Source organism: Takifugu flavidus, chromosome 6, assembly GCF_003711565.1.
Source record: "Takifugu flavidus isolate HTHZ2018 chromosome 6, ASM371156v2, whole genome shotgun sequence".
NCBI classification, from domain to species: domain Eukaryota; kingdom Metazoa; phylum Chordata; class Actinopteri; order Tetraodontiformes; family Tetraodontidae; genus Takifugu; species Takifugu flavidus.
The window spans coordinates 4,377,428-4,400,374 of NC_079525.1; the positions used below are offsets into that span (position 1 = coordinate 4,377,428).

General features: G+C 46.2%; 4 protein-coding genes and 1 long non-coding RNA gene across 6 annotated transcripts; 4 read left to right on the forward strand and 1 right to left on the reverse strand.

Moving 5' to 3' along the window:
* Positions 1-7: 7 nt before the first annotated feature.
* Positions 8-1,435, forward strand: med28 (mediator complex subunit 28). The gene is made up of 4 exons (XM_057034500.1): positions 8-204; positions 626-692; positions 765-877; positions 1,082-1,435. Exons 1-4 carry the CDS (start codon positions 46-48, stop codon positions 1,283-1,285), a joined length of 543 nt encoding a protein of 180 aa, XP_056890480.1. The 5' UTR covers positions 8-45; the 3' UTR covers positions 1,286-1,435.
* A 1,065-nt stretch (positions 1,436-2,500) lies between these two features.
* klhl2 (kelch-like family member 2) lies at positions 2,501-9,459 on the forward strand. Its single transcript, XM_057034491.1, has 15 exons — positions 2,501-2,880; positions 3,891-4,010; positions 4,090-4,196; positions 4,300-4,421; positions 4,980-5,142; positions 5,260-5,369; positions 5,458-5,574; positions 6,447-6,596; positions 6,668-6,785; positions 6,886-7,083; positions 7,157-7,258; positions 7,339-7,467; positions 7,596-7,736; positions 7,835-7,978; positions 8,129-9,459. Exons 1-15 carry the CDS (start codon positions 2,813-2,815, stop codon positions 8,155-8,157), a joined length of 1,818 nt encoding a protein of 605 aa, XP_056890471.1. The 5' UTR covers positions 2,501-2,812; the 3' UTR covers positions 8,158-9,459.
* Positions 9,460-10,069: 610 nt separating this feature from the next.
* Positions 10,070-13,170, forward strand: msmo1 (methylsterol monooxygenase 1). Its single transcript, XM_057034497.1, has 6 exons — positions 10,070-10,175; positions 10,836-11,126; positions 11,239-11,387; positions 11,995-12,121; positions 12,196-12,350; positions 12,652-13,170. The coding sequence occupies exons 1-6, from the start codon at positions 10,104-10,106 to the stop codon at positions 12,839-12,841; spliced, it is 984 nt and encodes a 327-aa protein (XP_056890477.1). The 5' UTR covers positions 10,070-10,103; the 3' UTR covers positions 12,842-13,170.
* Positions 13,171-13,778: 608 nt separating this feature from the next.
* On the forward strand, positions 13,779-21,567 carry cpe (carboxypeptidase E). 2 transcript variants are annotated; one of them, XM_057034496.1, is made up of 10 exons: positions 13,779-14,189; positions 18,685-18,881; positions 18,958-19,125; positions 19,386-19,503; positions 19,619-19,801; positions 19,967-20,106; positions 20,245-20,344; positions 20,536-20,654; positions 20,739-20,855; positions 20,996-21,567. In XM_057034496.1, the coding sequence occupies exons 1-9, from the start codon at positions 13,949-13,951 to the stop codon at positions 20,835-20,837; spliced, it is 1,365 nt and encodes a 454-aa protein (XP_056890476.1). In that variant the 5' UTR covers positions 13,779-13,948; the 3' UTR covers positions 20,838-20,855; positions 20,996-21,567. The 2 variants fall into 2 exon arrangements, with proteins under 2 accessions (XP_056890476.1, XP_056890475.1); XM_057034495.1 differs by having other exon boundaries at positions 13,780-14,189; positions 20,739-21,567.
* LOC130526704 (uncharacterized) lies at positions 14,700-15,637 on the reverse strand. Its single transcript, XR_008950831.1, has 2 exons — positions 15,314-15,637; positions 14,700-15,183 (listed from the first exon to the last, which is right to left on the reverse strand). It is a non-coding gene; the product is annotated as an uncharacterized LOC130526704 (long non-coding RNA).
* Positions 21,568-22,947: the final 1,380 nt, after the last annotated feature.

Below are 22,947 nucleotides of genomic sequence, written 5' to 3' on the forward strand. Positions count from 1 at the left end.
CCTTGCGCATGCGCACTCTCGGTTGCGCGAAAACAACGGTTCAAGATGGCGTCGTCCATGAGTGGGATGTTTTCTGGACAACAGGCGCCTGGAGCGCATCCCGTCGGTGGTCCCGGTGGACCGGGCCAGCCTGGTTTCCCCGTTGCCACTCCCAGACCACAAGGAGGTAATACCTTGGTGGATGAACTTGAGGCATCTTTCGAGGTAGGAATATACAACCCTCCAAAGCTATGCGTGCTAACCCTCGTTAGCAACAGGAGCTAGCTAAATTACAGAAAGAATGTTTCTACTGCTCAGTTTTACGTTCTGGTACCCGAATTTACGAAATACTTGATATTACAATGTGGATCCACTATTTGCCATCTTTACATGGATGATAAACACTGCATTTTTCATGGTGTCAAACATTGATACAGTTTTTGTTTTGCCGATGGGCTGTAATTTGTCATAGACATTATGCTACTTGGAAGTTGTCATAAACATTCCAGATGAATATTCTAGTTTTTAATCAGAAGTAACAATTTCCAGAATCAGGAATTACTTAACTTAGTACTCCTACTTATCCTACTATCACAAAATGACAGTGTAAATACAACCACAAATAATCTCTGAACGTATGTTTCAGGCATGTTTTGCATCGTTGGTGAGCCAAGACTATGTCAATGGAACCGACCAGGAGGAGATCCGAACAGGTTGGTGACGCCTGCCTTGCTGTTCCAAGTTAATAATTATAATCCGTATGCCTGAATATTTGCTGGTCACAGGTGTCGACCAGTGCATACAGAAGTTCCTGGATGTGGCTCGGCAAATCGAGTGCTTCTTCCTACAGAAAAGGTTTCAGTTGTCTGTGCAGAAGCCAGAACAGGTGGTGAAAGAGGTAAATGACTGCTGATTTTGACTATTGTGAGTTGCTACGCTCGTCTACAATGATACAACAGTCCTCTATACATCCAGTTGAGAAAGAGTTCTCCGAATTGTATTTTAAAATTGTGACATGCGATCAGTGTTTAACCATTTGTTGCTCTCTAGTTGTTAATGCCCTACTTTTCTCTTTACATACCTTTTTCTTCCTTCTCTACAGGATGTCTCAGAGTTGCGTTATGAGCTGCAGAGGAAAGAAATGCTGGTCCAAAAACACTTGTCCAAATTGCACCACTGGCAACAGGTGCTGGAGGAAGTGAGCCTTCAGCACCGCAAACCTTCTGACCTCCCGCCGCCTGGCCCGCTGACCTTTCTGGAACAGGCCTCGGCAAACTTGCCCCCAGCGCCTTTAAAGCCAAGTTAGCCAAGCGAAGGACTTTATGTGACCAATACAAAGCAGTTCAAAACAGTTTCACTTAAACTCTCCAGTGTTTTAGTTCGTGTAAATATTTCTGTTAACTTTTTTTTTTTTTAAATCTGAAAATACAAAAATAAAATTGGTTAGAATTTTGAATTTTGGGTTGTTGGTTTTTTTTTTGTATTTTAAAACACTCCATTCCCTTTCTCCTTTTTTGGACTGCGGCCCAATTCAGACTGGGTTAATGTGTGAATTAACTGCCTTCCTGCAGCCCCGGTGAAGAAACTGGTGGCTGAAGGAACTCCCCAGTGCTGTAACTGGGATAAAACATCTTTTCCATCAGGGATGATGCCTTTACTCTTAATGTCTGGTTACCTCTGGCTCAAGGATACAGCCCAGGACAGAGCTTCTTGCAAATAAATATGCATAATTTCTGTCACTTCCTGTTTAATGAGTATCCATGGAAACGACAAAATAATGAAGTTGTTTGATCTGCTTGTGCCGACAGCCCAAATTCCTCATCCCTCCCGTGCATAATGACTTCAGATAAGTTATGACTGAGCCTCCAGGCGGCGCGGCGCATTAATGTATTCAGCGTTTTCTCACCATGACAGACTTGTTCTCCTCACTTTCACACCAATCGCCTGTCCACTGACACCACAGCCAGATACAGAGCCTCACAGATGGGCTCTGGGGGGGACAAAGCTATCTGTGGGTTTGAACTGAGAACAGAGAAGCACGCAATGACAGAATTGTGTAAAAAAAGAAACAACTCCAAACAGGCATTTCTTTGTAACAGTTTCTGACTGATCATTACTGAGCCCCCGTAGCAAATCCGACAGACTTATGGTCACAGCCTCCTTCGATTTGGTCACGATTGCATTTATTTAATAGACTTTCCGTTCTGTAAAGCGATGTGGCATTTTTCTAAAATCTGAAAAAAATGAAACGTGTCCAGGTGGGAAACAAACTCAAATTGGACAGAACAGTGGGACGTGGATTCTTTTGGTTCGTTTTTTGTTTTTTTTGTGGTAGATCAGTCAATATTTTATCTCCTGTCATCTATTCCTCTTGTGTTTGCCCCAATTTACTGTACCTTATTAGCGTCATTATCGGTCTTCCACAGCTAGGGGGAGACAGCGCTTTCTTGCGGTCCCCCTTGGCCGCTCAGAGGACCGTCTTTCCCCTCACGTCCTTGTTGGTGCGTTTTAATCAGCGATTGGAAAATAACAGGTAGCCTCGTCCGTCCGCCTCTCGCACCCTGACTGAGTCCGCTGTGGGCAAAGGAGCCAGAAAGGACCCGTTTCCTCGCCGCGTCTCGCTGGCTTCCTGCGCTTTTTCGGAGCAGACAGCAGCTGCCGGTTTGAGTCACAACGTGTCCGAACGGGTGTCACCGCAGTCGGGCTGTGTATTTACATGAAGCAGCCTGATTTAATGGGGCTGTCGCCAGCCCGTCTCCACGGCTCTGGGCACATGATCGCCGCGATTCACGGTTGAATTTTGAGCCAGCGAAGACGACATCGTGGATATGGAATGGTGCATGCCGCTGGGCCAAGTTTTCAGCCTCTGAAAAACACCGGAATCATGGACAGTCATCCGCTGTGAGTGCAAGGAGCCGTCTCGGTGTGTGTGTGTGCGCGTGTGCGCGTATGAATGATGGTGCCGCATTGACAGAGACAGCGACCGACCGGTGTGGCTGCTCCCTGACCGGAGCTCCGGCGGCTCATGCCCGGCACCGACAGCGATCCTGTCCGCAGCGGGCTGCACGATCGGCCGCTATGATGTCATGTTGTTATTTGTTGACGTGTTTATAGCAGGTGTCTAGGGGTGTGTGTGTGTGTGTAGGGGGCTGCGCGCGCGTCATTGCTGAATGCGTGTGGGTGTGTTTGTTTTGGATGTGTGATCATATGTGTTTGGAGCCACTGTAAAACCTGAAGTAATCGCGTTTTACACTGAGAACGGGGGCAAAAATACTGACAGATGCAGCGATGTGTTTAATTTGATTTGATCTTCGTTCCCAACCTTATAGAAATCCAAATATCCTCAATGTTTATTTGCCCCAGCCTCCTGAATGACACACTAAATAAAGAATCCTCCATAACCGAGGAGCACAGAAACAGCTCCGTATTTTACTCTTGCGTGTTTCTGCTTATTATTTATTTAGATGGGTGTTTTATTTAACAGATTGCAACAGGGCAAACTGCTCCAGTCAGACTGTAGCCAGCGGCTCGACTCCACCTGTTGTCGCCGACCAGTTTGACGTAAACTCAGACAAAAAGTTCAAAATGGGTGACGGTGAAAGCGCACGGCAGCGCTGACACAGTCAGACGCACATGCTCCTCCAGAGAGAGATAGAGTGTCAAGGTTGTGGCTGTACATGTCACTGGGTGAAGATCTGCTGGTGAGTTCATCTGAAGCTCCAGCGCATGTTGTTTGTTCCTCCTCTTGTACAAAGATCTTGTTTCCAAAAGAGAAATGTACAAAAGAAAGATAAAGCACTCTGAAATCTGCTGTTGGGGCATTTTTCTCCCCCCACCCACGTGTTGTTGTGGATGTACCAGTGATGCTTGTACAGTCCTCAGCTTCTGTCTTTGACTGCCGTCCCCCTCAGGTGCACTAGACTTTGTCCACACGTGCTGGAGAAAGAAGACGGAGTGGAGCGGCCGGGTCCAGTCACTCTCAACCCTCGTCACATGAGGAAGGCGTTCAAAGTCATGAACGAGCTGCGCAGGTGACGTGGCGCCCTGCTGGTTGTTTTTAAAAGTCTCAAACAGCACCAGCGCATCAACATTGTACCTTCAAATTCACAGCCAGAGCTTGTTGTGCGACGTGACCATCGTGGCGGAGGACGTGGAGATCGGCGCTCACAGGGTGGTTCTGGCCGCCGGGAGTCCGTACTTCCACGCCATGTTCACGGGTGAGGACCCGTCCATCTACGCTGCCGGGACCACGTGTCCTGTCTTTTTTTCCCGCCCGTTGCCTGTTTTATTGTTGAATGGCTTGTTTGGCACCTGCCACAGGTGAGATGGCAGAGAGCAGAGCGAAGAGAGTGAGGATAAAGGAGATGGACGGGTGGACCCTGGGCCTGCTGGTGGACTACATCTACACCGCCGAGATCCAGGTCACCGAGGACAACGTACAGGTAAACCCGCACGCTGGCTGTTTTTATTGTTATTACACATCTATTTGCTTTCTTTTCTTTATCCCACTTTGTAACTGACAGGTTGATTTCTTTACATTTGGGATGAAAGAGAAGGTCATCATCTGTAGTCATGTGACCTGAGGGTCAGAACGTCACAGATGTCGTGAGCATAGATGCATGTGTGTTTATTGCCAGTTCTGACTGACAAACAGTGGACATCAACCCTAGAAATAAGGACCATTTATGACTTGACTTTTTTTGAAGCGATGGTGGGAGCTGGAGTTTAACTCCAGTATCACTTTAACTCCTTTTAAAAGTAACTCTTATGTAAACAAAGGTTTTTGCGTGTGAAAGAGAAATTTAGCTTCATTCCCAAAGCTCTTGATTTCTTTTGTCTCAGCCTGAAGCTGCTGTTACAGTTGGTCCGATATCAAATCTGTACTCATCAGGTGCTAATTTTCATCTTTATACTTTACTGTGTGTGTGTGTGTGTGTGTGTGTGTGTGTGTGTGTTGTGTGTGTGTGTGTGTGTGTGTGGTGTGTGTGTGTGTTTGATAGGCGTTGTTGCCCGCAGCAGGCTTACTCCAGTTGAACGAGGTGAAAAAAGCTTGCTGTGAATTCCTCAGCTCTCAGCTTCATCCGTCCAATTGTCTTGGAATACGAGCCTTCGCAGACCTGCACGCCTGCTCGCAGCTCCTCACGCAGGCGAACATCTACGCAGGTTTGTGTGTGTGTGTGTTTGTGTGTGTGTGTGTGTATCAGTGGCTGAGGCAGAAGAACAGTGGGTTTATTGAATGGAACTTGATCTGCGACTGTCATTGATTTCATCAATTACCAGAGCAACATTTCCCCGAGGTGGTCGGGAGCGAGGAGTTCCTCAACCTCGGCATGGAGCAAGTGTCCAGCCTGATCGCCAGCGACAAGCTCACCATCCCCACCGAGGAGAAGGTGTGCTGGCATTTGTGATCGGAGCGGTGCTCATTCACTGTTTCTTACCTGCTGGTGTTTCATTGCTGCTTCTTTTTTTACTCTGTAGGTTTTCGAGGCGGTGATCGCATGGGTCAACCACGATAAAGATGTCCGACAGGAACACTTGGCTCACCTGATGGAACACGTTCGCCTGCCGCTTCTGTCCCGGGAATACCTGGTGCAGGTACAAAACACCTGAATGCTGTTTGGCTTTAGCATTTCATAGAAAATGAATTGAATACTACAGTTTTTTTTAAATGAAAAAGGTCTGAAAACACCATTTTTGAGGACATGCACGTGCAATTTAATCCTGAGACAAGTGTGGCAGTGTTCTGTTTCATAGGGGTTAGTTAATGGTATATTCCACTCTAATCTCAAGGCCTTTTTTCCAACAATTTAAGTATACTCTGTTGTTTCTTAACGGCTGTGAAAAAGGCGCCTGTGTGGGGGAAACACAAGAGCGATCAAGACTTCAGGTCAGATCTTATGCCGGATTCTTTTTTGATTGGCTTCAGGCTGTAACCTAGAAAGTGTTACCAGCTCGGTAATCTTTACGGTGTAATCCCAGACCTCGGTCCTGTGTGATTAAACTAAGCCGCTATTCTGTGGTGTGTTTTGTGAGTTCAAGATCGAACTCTTGCTTTGTTTTCGCAGGTCTCAGTTTGGTTTCATAGCTTAGCCAAGACAAATGTGAGCTTTGTGTTTGCACAAGACCAACAGTTGTGTCATGTTTACAGGAGATATTGTCCAACAGGTTTTTTATTTTGTTGATTTTTTTTTTCGCTCAAACCCTCCAAAATGACTCTCATGTCAGAACAATAGAGGCCCCTATAACTGGAAACCAGGGGGTGCTGTGAGCCAGCAGGGGCACAGGCCATTGTTGAGCTAGTGTGTTAGCGTACATGCTACTGAAAAGAGAGGACCTCTGTCCGGCTGATATGATTAAGAGCCATATTTCTAAAACTCTAATAAGTTGAAGATAAGAAATAGAGGATGAAATGATTTATGAGTGAAAAGATCAAAGCATAAAGGTGTTTTTCTGTCACTTTGTGTTAGCGGGTGGAGGAAGAGTCCTTGATTAAGAACAGTAGTGCATGTAAAGATTACCTGATTGAGGCCATGAAGTACCACCTGCTGCCTGCTGACCAGAGGGCTCTGATGAAGACTGCACGCACCCGCATGAGGACGCCCGCCTGCTGCCCCAAGGTACTTAAACCGCCTCCACAAATGACCCGCCTTCGTTACTACGGTGACGCCGATGTTTGGCCTTTCTGCAGGTGATGGTCGTGGTTGGCGGCCAGGCTCCGAAGGCCATTCGCAGCGTGGAATGTTACGATTTCGAGGAGCAGCGATGGTACCAGGTGGCGGAGCTCCCCACCAGGAGGTGCAGAGCAGGTGGGAATCAGGTTCACATTATAAACATCACCCAACAACCAACAAGATATTCTAGAAGTTCATGGTGGACTGGTTCTGTTTCCTGTTTTGGCGGTTTCAGGCGTGGTATACGTGAGTGGCTGCGTCTACGCAGTCGGTGGGTTCAACGGTTCCCTGCGCGTACGAACAGTCGACTGCTATGACCCGATGATGGACCGTTGGACCAGCGTGAGCAGCATGCAGGACCGCAGGTCCACGCTGGGCTCCGCCGTGCTCAACGGACTGCTGTATGCTGTGGGGGGCTTCGACGGCAGCACCGGTGGGTGTGACCGATCGGTACGGGTGTTCGCTTTAAAAGACGGCAGGAAATGACGCTGGGCGCCTGTTTGCAGGCCTGTCCACAATTGAGGCGTACAACACGAAAACGGACGAGTGGTTCCATGTGTTGCCCATGAGCACCAGAAGGAGCAGTGTTGGAGTTGGGGTCGTCAATGGTGAATATGTTGCCAAGTCAATCTAACATTTAAAAATAAAAACACAACTTTATACATGGGGGGGGCATGTTTTTTTTCAGGTATTCTTTATGCTGTTGGAGGATACGATGGGGCAACCAGGCAGTGTCTCAGCACAGTTGAAGCCTACAATCCTAAAAGCAACACGTGGAGCTACATCGCTGAAATGGGCACGAGACGCAGCGGAGCAGGTGTGTGTGTGTGTGTGTGTGTGTGTGTGTGTGTTGTGTGTGTGTGTGTGTGTGTATGCGTTGTCACTCATAGACTGGCAGGCACCACGCAACGATATTAGACGCTCACGATGTTTTGTGCTCCTCAGGTGTCGGTGTGTTAAAAGGTTTACTGTACGCCGTCGGGGGGCACGATGGGCCGCTGGTGAGGAAGAGTTGTGAAGTTTACGATCCGACCACCAACAGCTGGCGACAGGTGGCGGACATGAACATGTGTCGGCGCAACGCGGGTAATGCAGCAGTCTGTTTGCAGAACACCCTCGGTGCTGAGAAGCGAGTTCATTTTTCATATTTTCTGTGTGTGTGTGTGTGTGTGTGCGCGCTTCAGGTGTGTGCGCCGTTAACAGCTTATTGTACGTGGTGGGAGGAGACGACGGCAGCTGCAATCTGGCCTCTGTGGAGTTTTACAACCCAGCATCAGACAAGTGGACACTACTGCCAACCTGCATGAGCACCGGACGCAGCTATGCAGGTACAAAATTTTTGGTGTTTTTTTTTAAACATGGGCATTCATTATAAATGTGTTTAGATTTTGTTGAGCCTAACTTGATTTATTAATGATGATTTATTGCTCAGTTTGGTCCTGTACACCCGCTGGTCTCTAACTCTGACCGATTTTTAGGTGTGACTGTGATCGACAAGCCTTTATGACTGCTCCTGCCACCTCTTATTGATTGATAGCAGAGTGCGTCTCTGCTGAATACTGATCTGGGATCTGTCTCTGGTGCCGGTGCCTGGTTGTTGGGCAGCACGGCCAGTGTCGCCGATGGATGGTGGATGATGCCAAGATTGTTGTTGAGGAGGATGTTGGAGATTTTTTGCACTTACCTGAAGTGGGGGAGGGGCAGCACTAGCAAACCGCCGGTGGGGATGGATGGAACCTCCCCTGTTTTAATCCAGAACCGCCGCAGAGCGTGGACAAACTGGTTTGAAGCCACTCCAGTAAGACTGAAACACTACTGATGTGTACTACTAAACTGCTAACATGGTCAATGTTGCCAAGAACAGCCACTGAGAGAGGGAGGACCACGCCGGGCTGGAGTCCCCGCCTTTCTTTCGTTTAGGCCCTCTCAGTAGCCTCTGAGGGAGTGTGTGTGTTTCTGTGCGCGTGCTTGCTTTTCAAGGTGCTCATCTGCTTGCACATGTGGGCATGTGTGTTCGTGTGCATCTGAGTCCTTTTGTGGTGACGCCTGGTCCGACGCTGCATGAACGTACTCCGACTGACCTCCGACCTTTTTAACAGTGTTGCGGCACCGCCGCGTGAGAGCGTCTGAATGTGGATTCGGGCCCTCGGGCTCCTGTTCTGGTTCTCTTTTGTATTCCCAGTGTTACTGGACAGAGCACAGCCGGACTCTGCACCTCTGTTCCGGGATACAGAATTCAGAGCAGCTGCTAGAGCCGCAACCTTTGAAAAACGTACATTTCTAACAAACAAGAGCTTTCATTGGACAGCAGGGGGCGCTGTTTGGGATGGATAAATCAGGGCTTTACTGTTACTGGCAGCCAACTTTTCTGTGGTTATAACCACTACTGGCAACAACAGCCTGAACTCACTGCATGGTCCTGACCTCTGACCTCCTCCCTTTTTGGTGTAGCAACCCCATTAACTACTGCACACCTCAATGTGCTATGAATGTGCCAATTTTAATATTTCTTTATTTCGTCTCTTTATTAATCTGTTCTCTCTTTCAGCAAAGTGACCAAACCTGCTCTCAAATTTTATTTTTTATTTCCTTCAGTGTCTTTCTTCCTATATTGAAAATTGCTATTATAGTAATGGGTGTTGCTGTTTTTTGTCAGTGTATTGAGGAATGTCATGTAGGCTGATGACTTTGAAAATGTTTAACTACTTGTTTTATATATATTAATAAATATGCTTCTTGTATTTAAAGCTGTGAAATGATATAATCTGTTTTTAAAACTTTGCCAAAATCAGTAAAATATTGAAAATCAGTCATGCTGTTTGCTATTATTTCCTAAACATTTTTTTTTTCAAAATTTGGTTTACTCTAAGCAAATATCCTTCACTAGGTTATTCCAAATAATCAGAACCACCCAGATCAGAAATTACTCTGAATTAAGCTTTTTCAACGCTGGTTTTGTATTTTCATCTTTAGATTTTAAAGGTATATAGAATAAATTGCTCATACACTAAAATACTCTATCCCAGTTATACCATAAATATTTAATAGCAACTATACTTTGTTTGGCTTTATATAAAAAAGAAGTTACTAATAAAAAATGCTTAATTTTGCGTATTAATAATGGAATAAATATTCTGAATTGGACAACGAGCTGAGTATGAGCCTATTTTAGTTGTGAGGAAAAATAAAATCAGAAAAATCTGTTTTCGTCCTACGTAAAAATAACTTTTAGGGATTAAATGACTGATTGAGGCAGGAATACGCCTAAAGACGACATAAATTAAAAATTAAAGGCACGCAAATGATTCGAAGCACTCCGACCACTTCTTCCGGGTTGTGATTGGCTGGTGCTGTCGGGACCTGCAGTCTCACTATCATCACTCCACACCGCTGACCAATCAGCGGCGCCGCTCGGCCCCGCGACGTCATCCTGTCCTCCCCTCAGCCAATCAGATGCTTCCATATAACAGCACTTCAGCCAGCCGGCCGCCTCGCGCTCAGGTAAACGGGACGTTCGACTCGAAGGTGAGACTTTACCGTCCTCGTGAGGGCTGATAAAGCGAATCAGCTCAACTTTGACGACGACACTCTGCTGTTTATCTGTTGTCTTTTTTACTAAGATTATATTTCAATGTGGATGCGGGTCGTGAAAAATCAAGAGAAGGAAGTCTGTTGTTCAGGGATCTGACAGAAATTAAACAATAACACCGAGGACACAAACTAGTGTTGATGCTATTTAGTTAGATTACAGCTCTAAAGATTCAGAGGGAACATTTTCTTATGGTGTTGTTCTATTATTATAGATTATCAAAATTACTATACAAGAAATGTGTTTACTACTGTAAAAATATATCACTATATAACTAACTATTAATAACTACCCGTTGCTTTGTAGAACCAGATTTTTTATGTGATTTGTTTCAGTTTTTGTTAAATCTCGAATAAACAGCAACAATACCAGACTTAATGTCAGTACCGACCAAAAGTGGTTTCCAGTCGCAACATTAAAAATGCATGTACCTGTAAATGCACTTGTGTTGTCCCAATGTAGTTTGTGTTTATGGTTGTGATTTATTTGCATTGGTATATTTTCTATGGTATAAAATGTGCCAGGATTATTTTTAGGTTTCAGCTTGACTATGTAATTAGAAATGTCCTTAAAACATCTTCTGTCTGCCTGCACAGGTGAGTTTTCTCTCCAGACAGCCCGCGTCGACCATCATGGAGGTGAACCATACAACAAACATCTTGGGCTCAGCCTACCTGGCAGTGGAGTATGTGGACGCCGCGTTGCCAGAAAACCCCTTTCAGCCTTCACTGAAACACGCCTGGGGCTACATGCTGGACAACTACACCAAGTTCCAGATCGCCACCTGGGGATCTCTTTTCGTCCACGAGTTCATCTACTTCCTGCTCTGCCTGCCTGGCTTCCTGTTCCAGTTTATGCCATTCATGCAGAGATACAAGATCCAGCAGGTTTGTGGTGGATTCTGCTTTTCAGGACTTTCAGAAACTTCCCAGGTGATGAGACTGTTCCACTAATTGTGTGTGTGTGTGTGTGTGTGTGTGTGTGTGTGTGTGTGTCCAGGACAAACCAGAGACCTGGGAGAAGCAGTGGAGATGCTTCAAGATGCTACTCTTTAACCATTTCTTTATCCAGCTGCCTCTGATCTGTGGAACCTACTACTTCACCGAGTACTTCAACATCCCCTACGACTGGGACTCAATGCCACGCTGGTCAGTCCCTCGTCTTCAAACCAAACGCATCTACATGACAGCTTCACATCTCCTGAAAAAAAGCAATACATGAACTTATCTCATCATTCTTAAATTTTAGGAAGCTGAATGCTGCCAAATAGAGTAAATTTTTTCATTTATTGTGCCTTAAATCTAGCAACAGGGAGTAATGATTCTTGTTAACTGTATTCATATCTAACTTACTGATGTAGATACAAACAACATGTACCATTTTTTATATCAGTATAGTAATTTAGATTTGACAAAACAAGAAATGTCTATATTATTGCTAAATAGGAATTCTGTTTTAATGCATGGAGCTGCCGACAGACATTAACAAAGGGCTGCAGGAATCAGATGGGAAACAGTTCAAAGTCTGCCTGTAGGGCAAACAATTCCAACAGAAAAGGTCAGATAAAGACTGCAAATATCTGCTAGACAAGTAATTACCCGTAAAAACATCTACTCATCCCTCCAAACATGTGGGGGCAATTTCACCCATTTTGTTTTCACCCATTTTGTTGCACCCGCCTTGAATCACAGTAACGTTCCTGTGGATGCAAAACTACACTTGGTGGTGACTCCCTCCTTTGGTCTCCTTCCTCAGGCCGTATGTTTTGGCTCAGTGTTTTGGCTGCGCTGTGGTAGAAGACACCTGGCACTACTTTCTGCATCGGCTGCTGCATCATCGCAGGATCTACAAATACATCCACAAAGTCCACCATGAGTTCACCGTGAGTAAACATACACTCACACACTCCCAGACACGCACACACTCCTCGTCACAATGTGTCCTTTTTTCTTCCAGGCTCCATTTGGCATGCAGGCAGAATACGCCCACCCAGCTGAGACCATCATCCTCGGTGCTGGTTTCTTTATTGGAATTATGATCTTCTGCAACCACGTCTTCTTCCTGTGGGCCTGGGTGTCTTTTCGGCTGCTGGAGACCATTGATGTCCACAGGTAGGACACATGACCACTGGACACCACACACAACCGTCCTCATTTTAACTGTCATGCGCCTTATAGAGAAATTTGAGGGAACTATTCCTTTAACTTTGACAGTCATTTCTGAGATTGGCCACAAGGGGGCAGCAGTCATCACCAGACCTTCAAATAACATCTTTATTATTACAGTGTCATTTCACCTATTATCAACACATTTAAAACACCCATTTCATGCACAATATAGAAAGATTTTTTTCATCTTCCACGTATCTTTATGTCAGCATTTTTGATTTATATGACATTTCTAACGTCTCAGCGGGTACGACATCCCATGGAACCCGCTTCACCTGATCCCGTTCTACGCTGGCACCCGTTTCCACGACTTCCATCACATGAACTTTGTGGGCAACTACGCCTCCACCTTCACTTGGTGGGACAAGCTGCTGAAGACAGACAGCCAGTACAACAAGTACACACAGAAAGGAGAAGACAAGAAGGAGCAGTAGACTGTGTAGATGCACAGAATCAGCCCGCGTGTGGACTTACGTCCGTGTTCTGTGCCTTACTGCGAATGAAGCGCTCTTGTACGCTTCTGTCAGCAGCTGATAGCTGAATAAAAAGCATCACCACCATTTTTTGATTTCCTTGTTCTTTAAATGGAAACCTTTCGTGTAAAGTGTGTTGCTGTACCTCTGAATGTCTGAGCACTTTAGCATTGGGTCACATCCTCAGAGCTTCTGATGGAAGACAACTGACCGGTGTGGCACCTCGGTGATTGTCAGTCAAACTTATTTTAGCACTGTATGAATAAATAAGTTGTGATTTTACAATAAAAGAGACCTTGTTTTTATTACTATTTTTGGATTCTAACTCTCACGGCTACGGTGCTTTAATTTTGCTGGAGCATCTGTTCATCAACTGTTGTTACTGAAAATGCGAGCGTGTGTACGCAGCCGCAACTCCGCTGCACCGTGGCCACACCCCTGCTGCCCCCTCCAGCACGTACAACTGCGTCAAGCCGGCCAGCTGGAGCCTGCACCAAACAGGAACTGATTAGAGATGCGTAAAGCTCGATATAGATATTCTATTACTAGAGCGATAAAATAAGTCGAGATGATGTCAAGTATTGCATTATTGTCGTGATGATGCTCTTGAGTTGCCCTGCATAAATATTTAGACAATATATAGAAAATTCGTGTGTTCTCTTCACGTAATATAATATGAATGTGTAGGAAATTATCACATTTGAATATAATATTTGGATTTATTTATGATAATGCTCAGTATCTGTGTTTATCATTCGGTTAACAACATTTAAATGACACGTGGTATTTAGTTTCAAGGTAAAATAACGCATCTAGTATAATTCAATATGCATTTAAGTTGAAAGTCTCAACCGGATGTAGTCGTGCTCTGCCTGTCTCGCTTCACGCGGAGGGAATCAGCGCTCAGGTACGGAGGCGCACCGCGCAGATAGAGGCTGAGCTGCACAGGGACGGATATTTATAGCCTGAAGCGAGGCTGCAGCAGAGAGATAAGGCTCGGATCCAAGCCGTGGGCCGAGAGACACCTACGGGGCTTACAGAGGGGGAAAAAAAGAGGACAGGTCAAAAATGAAGAGCTTCTTCTCCGTGTTTCTGTTCGGGGCCGCCGCGGTCGCCCTGGTCAGCGCAGCCGGCAGCGATGGTGGGATCTCCTTCGAGTATCACCGTTACGAGGAGCTGCGGAAGGCGCTGGTGTCCGTGTGGCTGCAGTGTCCCACCATCACCCGCATCTACACCATCGGGGAGAGCTTCGAGGGCCGAGAACTGCTGGTTCTAGAGATGTCCGACAATCCGGGGACGCACGAACCTGGTCAGTTTTACGCATCAAGTATTATTGAAGGCGCGTCCCCGCTGCCTATTGTCTTGACTCCCGTGTGCCCGACAGGAGCGTGCAGGTCCTTTCATTTTGCGCCAGTTATGCGGACGCCACCTGTGCTGCTGATGCTGCTCAGATCCGCGCCCGAGGATGAGCGCAGGTGTGCGTCGTGCGTTAAAACAGAGAGTACAGGGCCCGCTGCATCACTCCTGGCGAATCCAGATCAGACTGCGGATTCAGTCACGGATTGCCGCCATCTTGCTGGCTGATAAAGATCTCTCCGTGTTGAGACATAATTCTGACGGAGAAGGTGCATTAGTCAGGATCAGTTGCAACACAGTCGATTTAAAGTGTTTCTAAAGGTGGTTGCAACATGTCAATTAGAATGAGCAACCTGTGCCCAGATATTTCTGGGGTGCTGTAATTAGCGGGGGTAACAATTCCGATTCCGATTTTAATGGATCCGATCCATCCCATCGCTCTCACGCCATCCGGACAACAGTCTAAACCATAATATCCATTCATTTATTTGTCACAGATGTGCATTTTACACAGCGTCAAGAGATCTTGAAAAAAGATACCCCTACCATATAACACGCGCACACACATACACACACATGCATGCAGTGTGTTTCACACACACATAAATCATCTGTGCATTAAACTGTCTTCTACTGTAAATTGTAAACAGATGAAACGGTTCACATAAACTATTTATTCCAATTTTTTTTGCAGTGTTTGGATGGTTGGGGTGTAAGCTAATGGACTCAGTACCAGATCAAGCATTGTTTGTTTTCTAGACCATTAGGACCTGTAAAAGGAGCCAGATGTCTCCTGAGCTGTTTGTGTAATGACCTCCATCACCGTCCTCTCTAATGTGTCTCCAGCTTGTCAAACATTGTTGCGCCGTGAGAGACAAAACTCCGGGGACAGCGATGGCAACGAGAGCGGCCTTTTCCTCCCTGACAGGGTCAGACATGTTGTGTTTCTGAAATAAATTCCAGTGTCATTATTCCACCAAACCACACAGGCTCCAGTTACCATTATTTCAGACTTTGGGCCAACACAAACCGAAATTTGTGCGTGGCCCAGATGGACTTGTCGCCTTAACCCGGTACCTGTCGGTGCTTTCCCAGAATGGGTCACAGTTTCCTCCTTGGCACCAACAGGAGATTAAACAGGAAGTGGCTAATTCCAGTCAACCAACCCCCAAACACGTGCAATCGCAGCGTTTTGGTGTAGCCTAACTGCGTGTCTTGTGTCGTAAAGGTGTGCTTTCTTCTCTGGGTGTCCTTGTGCGGTCAGGGCTGCAGCACGCCGGGCCACGCGGTCTTGTGACCGTGGGGATGTCCTCAACAAGCCTGTAATAGTCTGGCGGGCGTGCACGCAGGCAGGCATGAGTCACAGTAGCTTTGTGGAGACCTTATTACAACCAGATGAGTTTCCAAGCTGTTGCGTAGCGCCGCCTCCCTCTCCAGCGCTGCTGAGCAAAACAGCCATGAGACGAGGGTGGGGGGGCAGTGTCACATGAATAAAAACTGCAAGGACCCCCCGACTTTTTCTTCTTTGAGGTGACTGATCCATCTTTCATCAGACCTTGCACACTGTTGACAGCCTGAGGTGGAGCCAAAATAGTTGCCAGGGCAACAGATCGGCTTAGTGCGCTGAGCCGCCTGCCGGCTCCTGGTTGGCTGCCGTGAGGTTCCGGAGGATGACGGTCCCGAGCTCGCGCATCTGTCGGTGAGCAGCCATCTGTCGTACAGTGCAGCGGCACACAGGAGCTGCCTGCGCGAGCATGCTGGCGCACGAAGCATAAAGGAAATACATGGCATATTTACTGTTGTTATTTTAACCAGAGAGGATTTAGGTTTCATTTCCATGTAGTGATTTATATAAGACAGTTATAGCCTCTGCAGGGCCCTTGGATTTTGACCCAGCTTCAATGATAATGATGGTGCCTGTTAGCTGGCTAGCTCAGTTAGCATCAGACAGAAGGATGCAAGCTCACAACATTCAGCTTTGCGAGGGTGTGAAGGGATTCTTTTTCTGAGCAGCATTATCACAAGAGGGTTCAAATTATGTAAGGGATTAAAAGGCTGGTAAAAAGTCAGGTTTAGACCATTGTGGTGGATGACAGCGCAGACATCCGCTCAGAGATGAGGAGGAAAATCCCAGCGGAGTGATTCTCCCAGCAGGAAATTGGTCACCTCAGTAGAGGCTGAAATTCTAGAGAATTTATGGAGTAATCACTGAAACGCTGGGCGGGTAATTGGACTCGGGAGAAGCAGGCTTTATTGAACTTTCTCCAAATCCAAGCCGGTCCGCCCTGACGGCGGTTTTATGAACATTTCTGCACGTCGTAAATATCCTGCCGCAGGAAGTCGTGTCCGAGTGGTCACGGACGGGGGTAAAAGTGTAGAACAGATGCATCCCGGCCTGGATTATTGATAAAGCAGCTGACAGGAAGGAAGAATGCAAAAAAAAAGAGATGAAGGGAGGAATGATGATGGGGAAAACGGGAGACGGGAGGAGAGAGGCAACGTGAGGGGAGGCGCAACTGCAAGGATGTCGATGAAAGGAAGGCCACGACTCAGCCAGAGGTCATCTATTATACATCAAACACCCACACGCCTCCTCCTCCTCCTCTTCTTCCTCTCTCTCTTTTCCATCCGCTCTGACCACTCCTCGTGTTGTCCTCTCAAAGCTCTTGTTCTGTTTTCTGGCTTCCCCTCCACTTACATTTCACTCCTTCCCTCTGTTGCTCTGTTGGATCCCTGTGATCTGCTCTGTTTTGGGGCTGTTTGCTGCTCTGCTGCATGGCGTCACTGCCTGTCACGTTGTTTTCTGTCCATGTGATGAGTTCCTTGAGGGATTCTGGGAGTTTGAGCGCACGGCCATGTGTAGTAGACCCTGAAAACAGGAGGGAGGCCTCGCATCTTTGCATGTGCATGCGCACGCGTGTGTGCGAGCACGAGGCAAACAGTCGCAGGCCGTGTGTGTTTACTCAGCAGGTCCCTCAATTTGTCTCCCTGCGCACCTGCCTTTGTCGCGGTCGCCACGTCAACAGAGTGGCCTCCGAGGTGATGCTGCCCCACTGACGTGGCTGCGGGCGTCATGACTCCACGGTCGCCCAGGAAACCGCATTGATTTCCTGTCGCGGAAGTTTGATAACTCTGACAAAGCGTTGGATGACCCTGTGACGCAGTCTCATGAGATCAAACGTCTCCATGGTTACGGTGACCAGGTACAGGTGGGATCTCTGTATTGCTTCTCATGCCAGCCTCAGAACCCTCCAGCCACTTACGTGTGGTTTGGAATCACTGGTTTATGGGCGTGGGTGCTGTGACAGACAGCCGTGCACGCCTGACTGATCAGATGGTTCTGAAATATGACAGTAAACTGACCCTGTGTTACAGGTCGCCTGCTCAAGCCCTCATCTACATTCTCATTTGCTCTGAAAGACACAATCAGACAGTCTATGAAACCCCCACCTGAAGAGGAAAAGGATGTATATTTTTATATATCTTACCTTAAACACGATCATTTCCTTACCGGTCTTTTCAGTGCTTGTGTGTGTGTGTGTGTGTGTGTGTGTGTGCGGTTCCTTTTGACAGCTCTGTGGCCTCTACAAAAACATCCACGAGCGTCATGAACGGAACCGTTAATTGCAGCCTTGAAGTTGTTAAAAGTGTCCAGATTTGAGCGTCTAAATATAACCTCACCAGATGCCAGATGTGTGTGTATGTGTGTGCGTGCGTGTGTGTTCTGGTACTGGGTGTTACCCCACTCAGGAAGCTAGTTACTACACTCTAACAGACTGTGCTTCCATATTCTTGTATCTCTAGTGTTTGCATACTGTGAAAGGAGGCAGATAATGGCTGATGGTTTCAGAGTCCACCATCAGAACAAAGTTGGAGCTGCTCTTATAAAGTAAATATTCATTCATTTAGTGAAAGCAAACGGGCTGAAGGGTGTGTATTGTGTCACCTGTGCTGGAGGACAGTCCCCAGTCCCTCCTCCCTGGTCCAGACTGCTGTGTGACATCGTCGCTCAATACCTATTATTCACCAAATGAAGTCGCAGCCGGTGCCGCTCAGTCCAATTTAACCTTTTAGCAGATCAGGCAGAGTCTGTTAAGTTTGAGACTCTCAGAGTGTGTGTTGGTCTACCTAATTAATATTGTGGGTCCAACTATATGAATCTGTTCAGGATAAGATGTGTGTGGAAAAAGAAATAAATATTTAAGGTATTTATATGTTCTCACTGAATCAGCGATGCAGGCTGAATGCTAATCCGCCTTAATTACTGACGTGAATATTCACCTTTAAAGCATCCAATATATGTAAAAAGCTGAATTCTGGGGTTTATAATGAGGTGTAACTTAGAAACAAAAGTGTCATGAAAATGAAAATAGAGATGACTAGATGAACAAACGCAGATGTGTTTGCTCTTCTAAATAACAACAAAATCTTATTTTTCTTCCTCACAGGTGAGCCTGAGTTTAAATATGTCGCCAACATGCACGGCAACGAGGCCGTGGGCCGAGAGCTGCTCATCTACCTGGCTCAGTACCTTTGCAACCAGTACCAGCAGGGCAACGGGACCATCATTGACCTCATCCACAACACCCGCATCCACCTCATGCCCTCCATGAACCCCGATGGCTTCGAGAAGGCCGCCTCTCAGGTGAGCAACCCCGCCGAAAACCAGCGCTCCCACAGTGGGTTTAGTGGTTAATCTCCCCTCCTGTTTTCCCGCTCAGCCCGGAGAGATAAAGGATTGGTTCGTAGGCCGCAGCAACGCTCAGGGGGTGGACCTGAACCGCAACTTCCCCGACCTGGACCGCATCATCTACATCAACGAGCAAGAGGGCGGAGCCAACAACCACCTGCTGCAGAACATGAAGAAAGCCGTGGACGAGAATGCCAAGGTGGGCAGACGGATTAGCACGGACGGGATCAGAGCCAAGTTAATGAATGAATCTCTAAGGGACACATTGCTCGTGCATGACGCTAAGATTTAGAGATTGACTGTGTACTACTGGATTAGCATGTTTCCAGCTCTGAAACACAATAAATCCAGCCAAATGAGCCGAAAGGTAGTAGTTATTACACCAAAGTAGATTCATGCAATTTATTTGTAGTAAAAACGTGTAACTCTTGTATGCAATTTTGGTTTTTACCCATGCAGCTGGCTCCAGAAACAAAGGCGGTAATCCACTGGATCATGGACATCCCGTTTGTGCTCTCAGCTAACCTCCACGGGGGAGACGTGGTGGCCAACTACCCCTACGACGAGACTCGCACCGGTATGTTTCCAGTTTCTGTCAGATTCTGGTGAAACTGGGTCGTTTCCACACGCGTAACGAGATTCAATAAAAAACACAGAAAACCGCACTTGACAATTTCCATCCAAACTCTCAGGGTCCACTCACGAGTACAGCGCCAGTCCAGACGACGTGACCTTCAAGTCTCTGGCGAAGGCCTACTCCATGTACAACCCGGTCATGTCTGACAACCAGCGCCCCCCCTGCCGCAAGAACGACGACGACTCCAGCTTCAAAGACGGCATCACGAACGGAGGCGCCTGGTACAGCGTTCCTGGAGGTGAAAACAGCCGAAACGGGCATCTTTTTGGACTTCACGGCACATTCGCTTTATCTCCTTTATGCACCAGATGCACATTTATGGCCCCTGACGCAGACATTAAAATCACCAACGGTTATAAAGGGCGCTGACGTTTCCCCCTCCTTTCTTCGCAAACCGCCGCAGGAATGCAGGATTTCAACTACCTCAGCAGCAACTGCTTTGAGATCACTCTGGAGCTCAGCTGCGACAAGTTCCCCAGCGAGGACTCGCTCAAGACCTACTGGGACCAGAACCGTAACTCATTGGTCAGCTACATTGAGCAGGTATAAAACTGTGTTTTGTGGATTTCCCGTTTGTGTAATCTCAAATCTGGGAGCCTGCTTTTAAAACCTAGAAGATAAACCTACAGATTTGAATAAAAGATTAAAAAGCTTCTGGTCTTTTGCTCTTTGTCTTCGCAGGTTCACCGTGGCGTCAAGGGCTTCGTGCGCGACCTGCAGGGTAACCCCATCTCCAACGCCACCATCTCTGTGGAGGGCATTAACCATGACATCACCACAGGTAACAGCAGCTCACTGCGTAAATCGAAAAACCCGTCCTGACAGCAGAAATACTTCCTTTATGCCTCAAATGTCGACAAAAGAAATGCGTTGTAGTGCCATCTAGTGGACATCGTGATGACGAGAAGGGGTCATTGAAGGCACCATTGTTGTCAAAGCATGAAAAAAATGAGAAAAGAGGTTGTTTTGCAGCCAAAGATGGAGACTACTGGCGTCTTCTGGCTCCTGGGAACTACAAAGTGGCCGCCTCTGCTCCAGGATACCTGACTGTCATCAAGAAGGTGGCCGTTCCGTTCAGCCCCGCCACCAGGGTAAGACGCCTCAGTCAACCCAACCCTGCCCCGTATCAAAGCCATCCGCTTGGTAGCGTCACCATTGTGCTGTCTCTGTCTCAGGTGGACTTTGAGCTGGAGTCTCTGGTAGAGCGGAAGGAGGAGGAGCGAGAGGAGCTGATGGACTGGTGGAAGATGATGTCACAGACACTGAACTTCTGAAGCGTTTGTCCGGCCGATGTAATATACTCAACATTCTGTGCATCCTGTCACCCTGAAAAAAAAACGAGAATATATTATCTCATATTTGTTTACTTTTCTTTTCTTGAGCGTTACTTTAATGGATTCCTAACGTAATGGTTTGCCTCATATCTCTGTAGCTTGTCCGATGTGTTGCAGATCCGCTGACGGTGAAGAGGAATCTGGCGCAAGTGTGGTGACATCTGTGATATTGTATCCCTAACTGTACATGTGTTTGGTAACCACAGCGCCCACCTATATAACCAATGAACGACTGAGTACGTGTATGTAAAAGAGCTGTTTTACCACTGCCACACGCCTCGGTCCACACGCAGTATAATAATAATGTCCCTTTGGAGAGGTTCAGCTACGTTTAAAACACTGTAACGTCATAATAAACAATGCTCATTTCACTGAGATTTCCTTTTACAATGAATGCAGCGCACATTTGATTTCAGCACATGGAAAAAATGGTTATATTATATATATTGTATTTATGAAGCGAGTAATCTAGAAATATGTTGGGTTTTTGTTTTTTTTGTAACAACCTGGGAAAAAATGAGACTTTAACGTCTCCCGAAGAGCACAAAACAGGATTGTATGTTGGTCGCCTGAAGTGAGAGCCGAAAGTTATTGAATGTACAGCGACGTGAGGAGTGACCAATGTAGACCATGAAGCGCTCAATAAATCTCCCCTCTTTATGTTGTGAAACGTGCCTCGTCTGTTTCGTTTGAGTTGAGTCGGGCTCCGCGGCTGGGTGTGTTAAAGTTCAAAGGTCAGCTCCAGACCCAACTCTGCGCTCATTTTGCTGACAAATTCAGCATATCTAAATTAGTTTGAACAGTTTTAAGCTTTTAATAAATGAAGACTGTCACACAAAGGTCACAAATGAAACTAGCCCACTAACCCTAACAAGTCTAAACTCCACCTTAAAAGAATGGATTAAATAAAAATGGCCCCAGTTGCAAAAAAATGTCCTCTATTTGCAGGAATGAGACGTTTGGGACTCCATATGTATCAAATACAAGAACCCACATGCACACAAACACAAAGCAAAAGAGGCACTTTCTGTACAACCGTGCACTTAAATCAGCTGTTATCAACATGCTAACTCTGTAGTTCAATACACTCCTTAGTGTCATACAGCTCCTATTAGCATATGCTATTAGCATCTCCTCATCAATATAGTAGCTCAACTATCTATTTTAACAGAGCAAAACAAAGAGCACACCTTCTGTGTGTGTGTGTGTGCCCTGCGTGTGTGTTGTTGTACTTTCTTCATACTGAATACCAAAATACTCCTACTAGCAAAGTGAGGACTTTTAATGGAAAGTGTGGACAAAATTGCTCAACAGGAGTTTGTAAAAAGTAAAAAAAAAAAGTCTAAATTCAAAGCAACCCCTGGTCGTAAAATGACAGATTTTATCACCCCAAAAACAAAGGAGTCTTTTCATATTTTGTATAGATTTTATTTTTATTTTTTTAATCAACACTGCAAAGGATCACCATGGTTAATGGACAAGACATTTTATCCACATCCTTTGGAGAACTGTTGTGTATTTATTATACAGTTGAAATGCAATGAAAATGACAGCAAAATGACAAATCTTTACTTTTAGATGTATGATCTAGGCTTCATGGGACATTTATATGACATTTATATGAAACGTCAGTAGTGCAAAGTTCACCTTCATTACCTCTGCTAAGACAAGAGGCTTTAATCATAAAGCGACCTACTAACCTTGCATTACCTTACAATATGGGGGGAAATGAACTGCTTGGCGGTTGTATCTAATTAAATACAAAATTATTGCCGGATGACTGGCATCTGATATTTTTCATCAATCTGAATTCTTTGTTTATAGTCTGTTCAGATCCATTACGTCTAATGCAACGCGATCTGAACGTGCATTATATTATTTGACCGCTAGGTGGGAGCATCGCGTCCTTCAGGTCAATTGTGCTTTAGAAAGTATGACTCATTTAATTGAGTCATACTAAATTGCTTCAGACATCCTGCAAGGGTTTGTACCATGATAAATTTAAAGATAAAGTGGATTCACAAAAAAAGCCCAAATCATAAGTGAATTC

Excerpts from the sequence above, each read along its gene's own strand:
- med28 (XM_057034500.1), top strand. The coding sequence starts at position 46 with ATGGCGTCGTCCATGAGTGGGATGTTTTCTGGACAACAGGCGCCTGGA. Across the intron at positions 693-764 it reads CCAGGAGGAGATCCGAACAG|GTGTCGACCAGTGCATACAG; the intron begins GTTGGTGACGCC and ends TGCTGGTCACAG. Across the intron at positions 878-1,081 it reads CAGAACAGGTGGTGAAAGAG|GATGTCTCAGAGTTGCGTTA; the intron begins GTAAATGACTGC and ends CCTTCTCTACAG.
- cpe (XM_057034496.1), top strand. The coding sequence starts at position 13,949 with ATGAAGAGCTTCTTCTCCGTGTTTCTGTTCGGGGCCGCCGCGGTCGCC. Across the intron at positions 20,107-20,244 it reads TGGTCAGCTACATTGAGCAG|GTTCACCGTGGCGTCAAGGG; the intron begins GTATAAAACTGT and ends TTGTCTTCGCAG. Across the intron at positions 20,655-20,738 it reads CGTTCAGCCCCGCCACCAGG|GTGGACTTTGAGCTGGAGTC; the intron begins GTAAGACGCCTC and ends TCTCTGTCTCAG.
- klhl2 (XM_057034491.1), top strand. The coding sequence starts at position 2,813 with ATGGTGCATGCCGCTGGGCCAAGTTTTCAGCCTCTGAAAAACACCGGA. Across the intron at positions 4,422-4,979 it reads TCACCGAGGACAACGTACAG|GCGTTGTTGCCCGCAGCAGG; the intron begins GTAAACCCGCAC and ends TGTGTTTGATAG. Across the intron at positions 7,084-7,156 it reads GGGCTTCGACGGCAGCACCG|GCCTGTCCACAATTGAGGCG; the intron begins GTGGGTGTGACC and ends GCCTGTTTGCAG.
- msmo1 (XM_057034497.1), top strand. The coding sequence starts at position 10,104 with ATGCTTCCATATAACAGCACTTCAGCCAGCCGGCCGCCTCGCGCTCAG. Across the intron at positions 11,388-11,994 it reads TGGGACTCAATGCCACGCTG|GCCGTATGTTTTGGCTCAGT; the intron begins GTCAGTCCCTCG and ends CTCCTTCCTCAG. Across the intron at positions 12,122-12,195 it reads AAGTCCACCATGAGTTCACC|GCTCCATTTGGCATGCAGGC; the intron begins GTGAGTAAACAT and ends TTTTTCTTCCAG.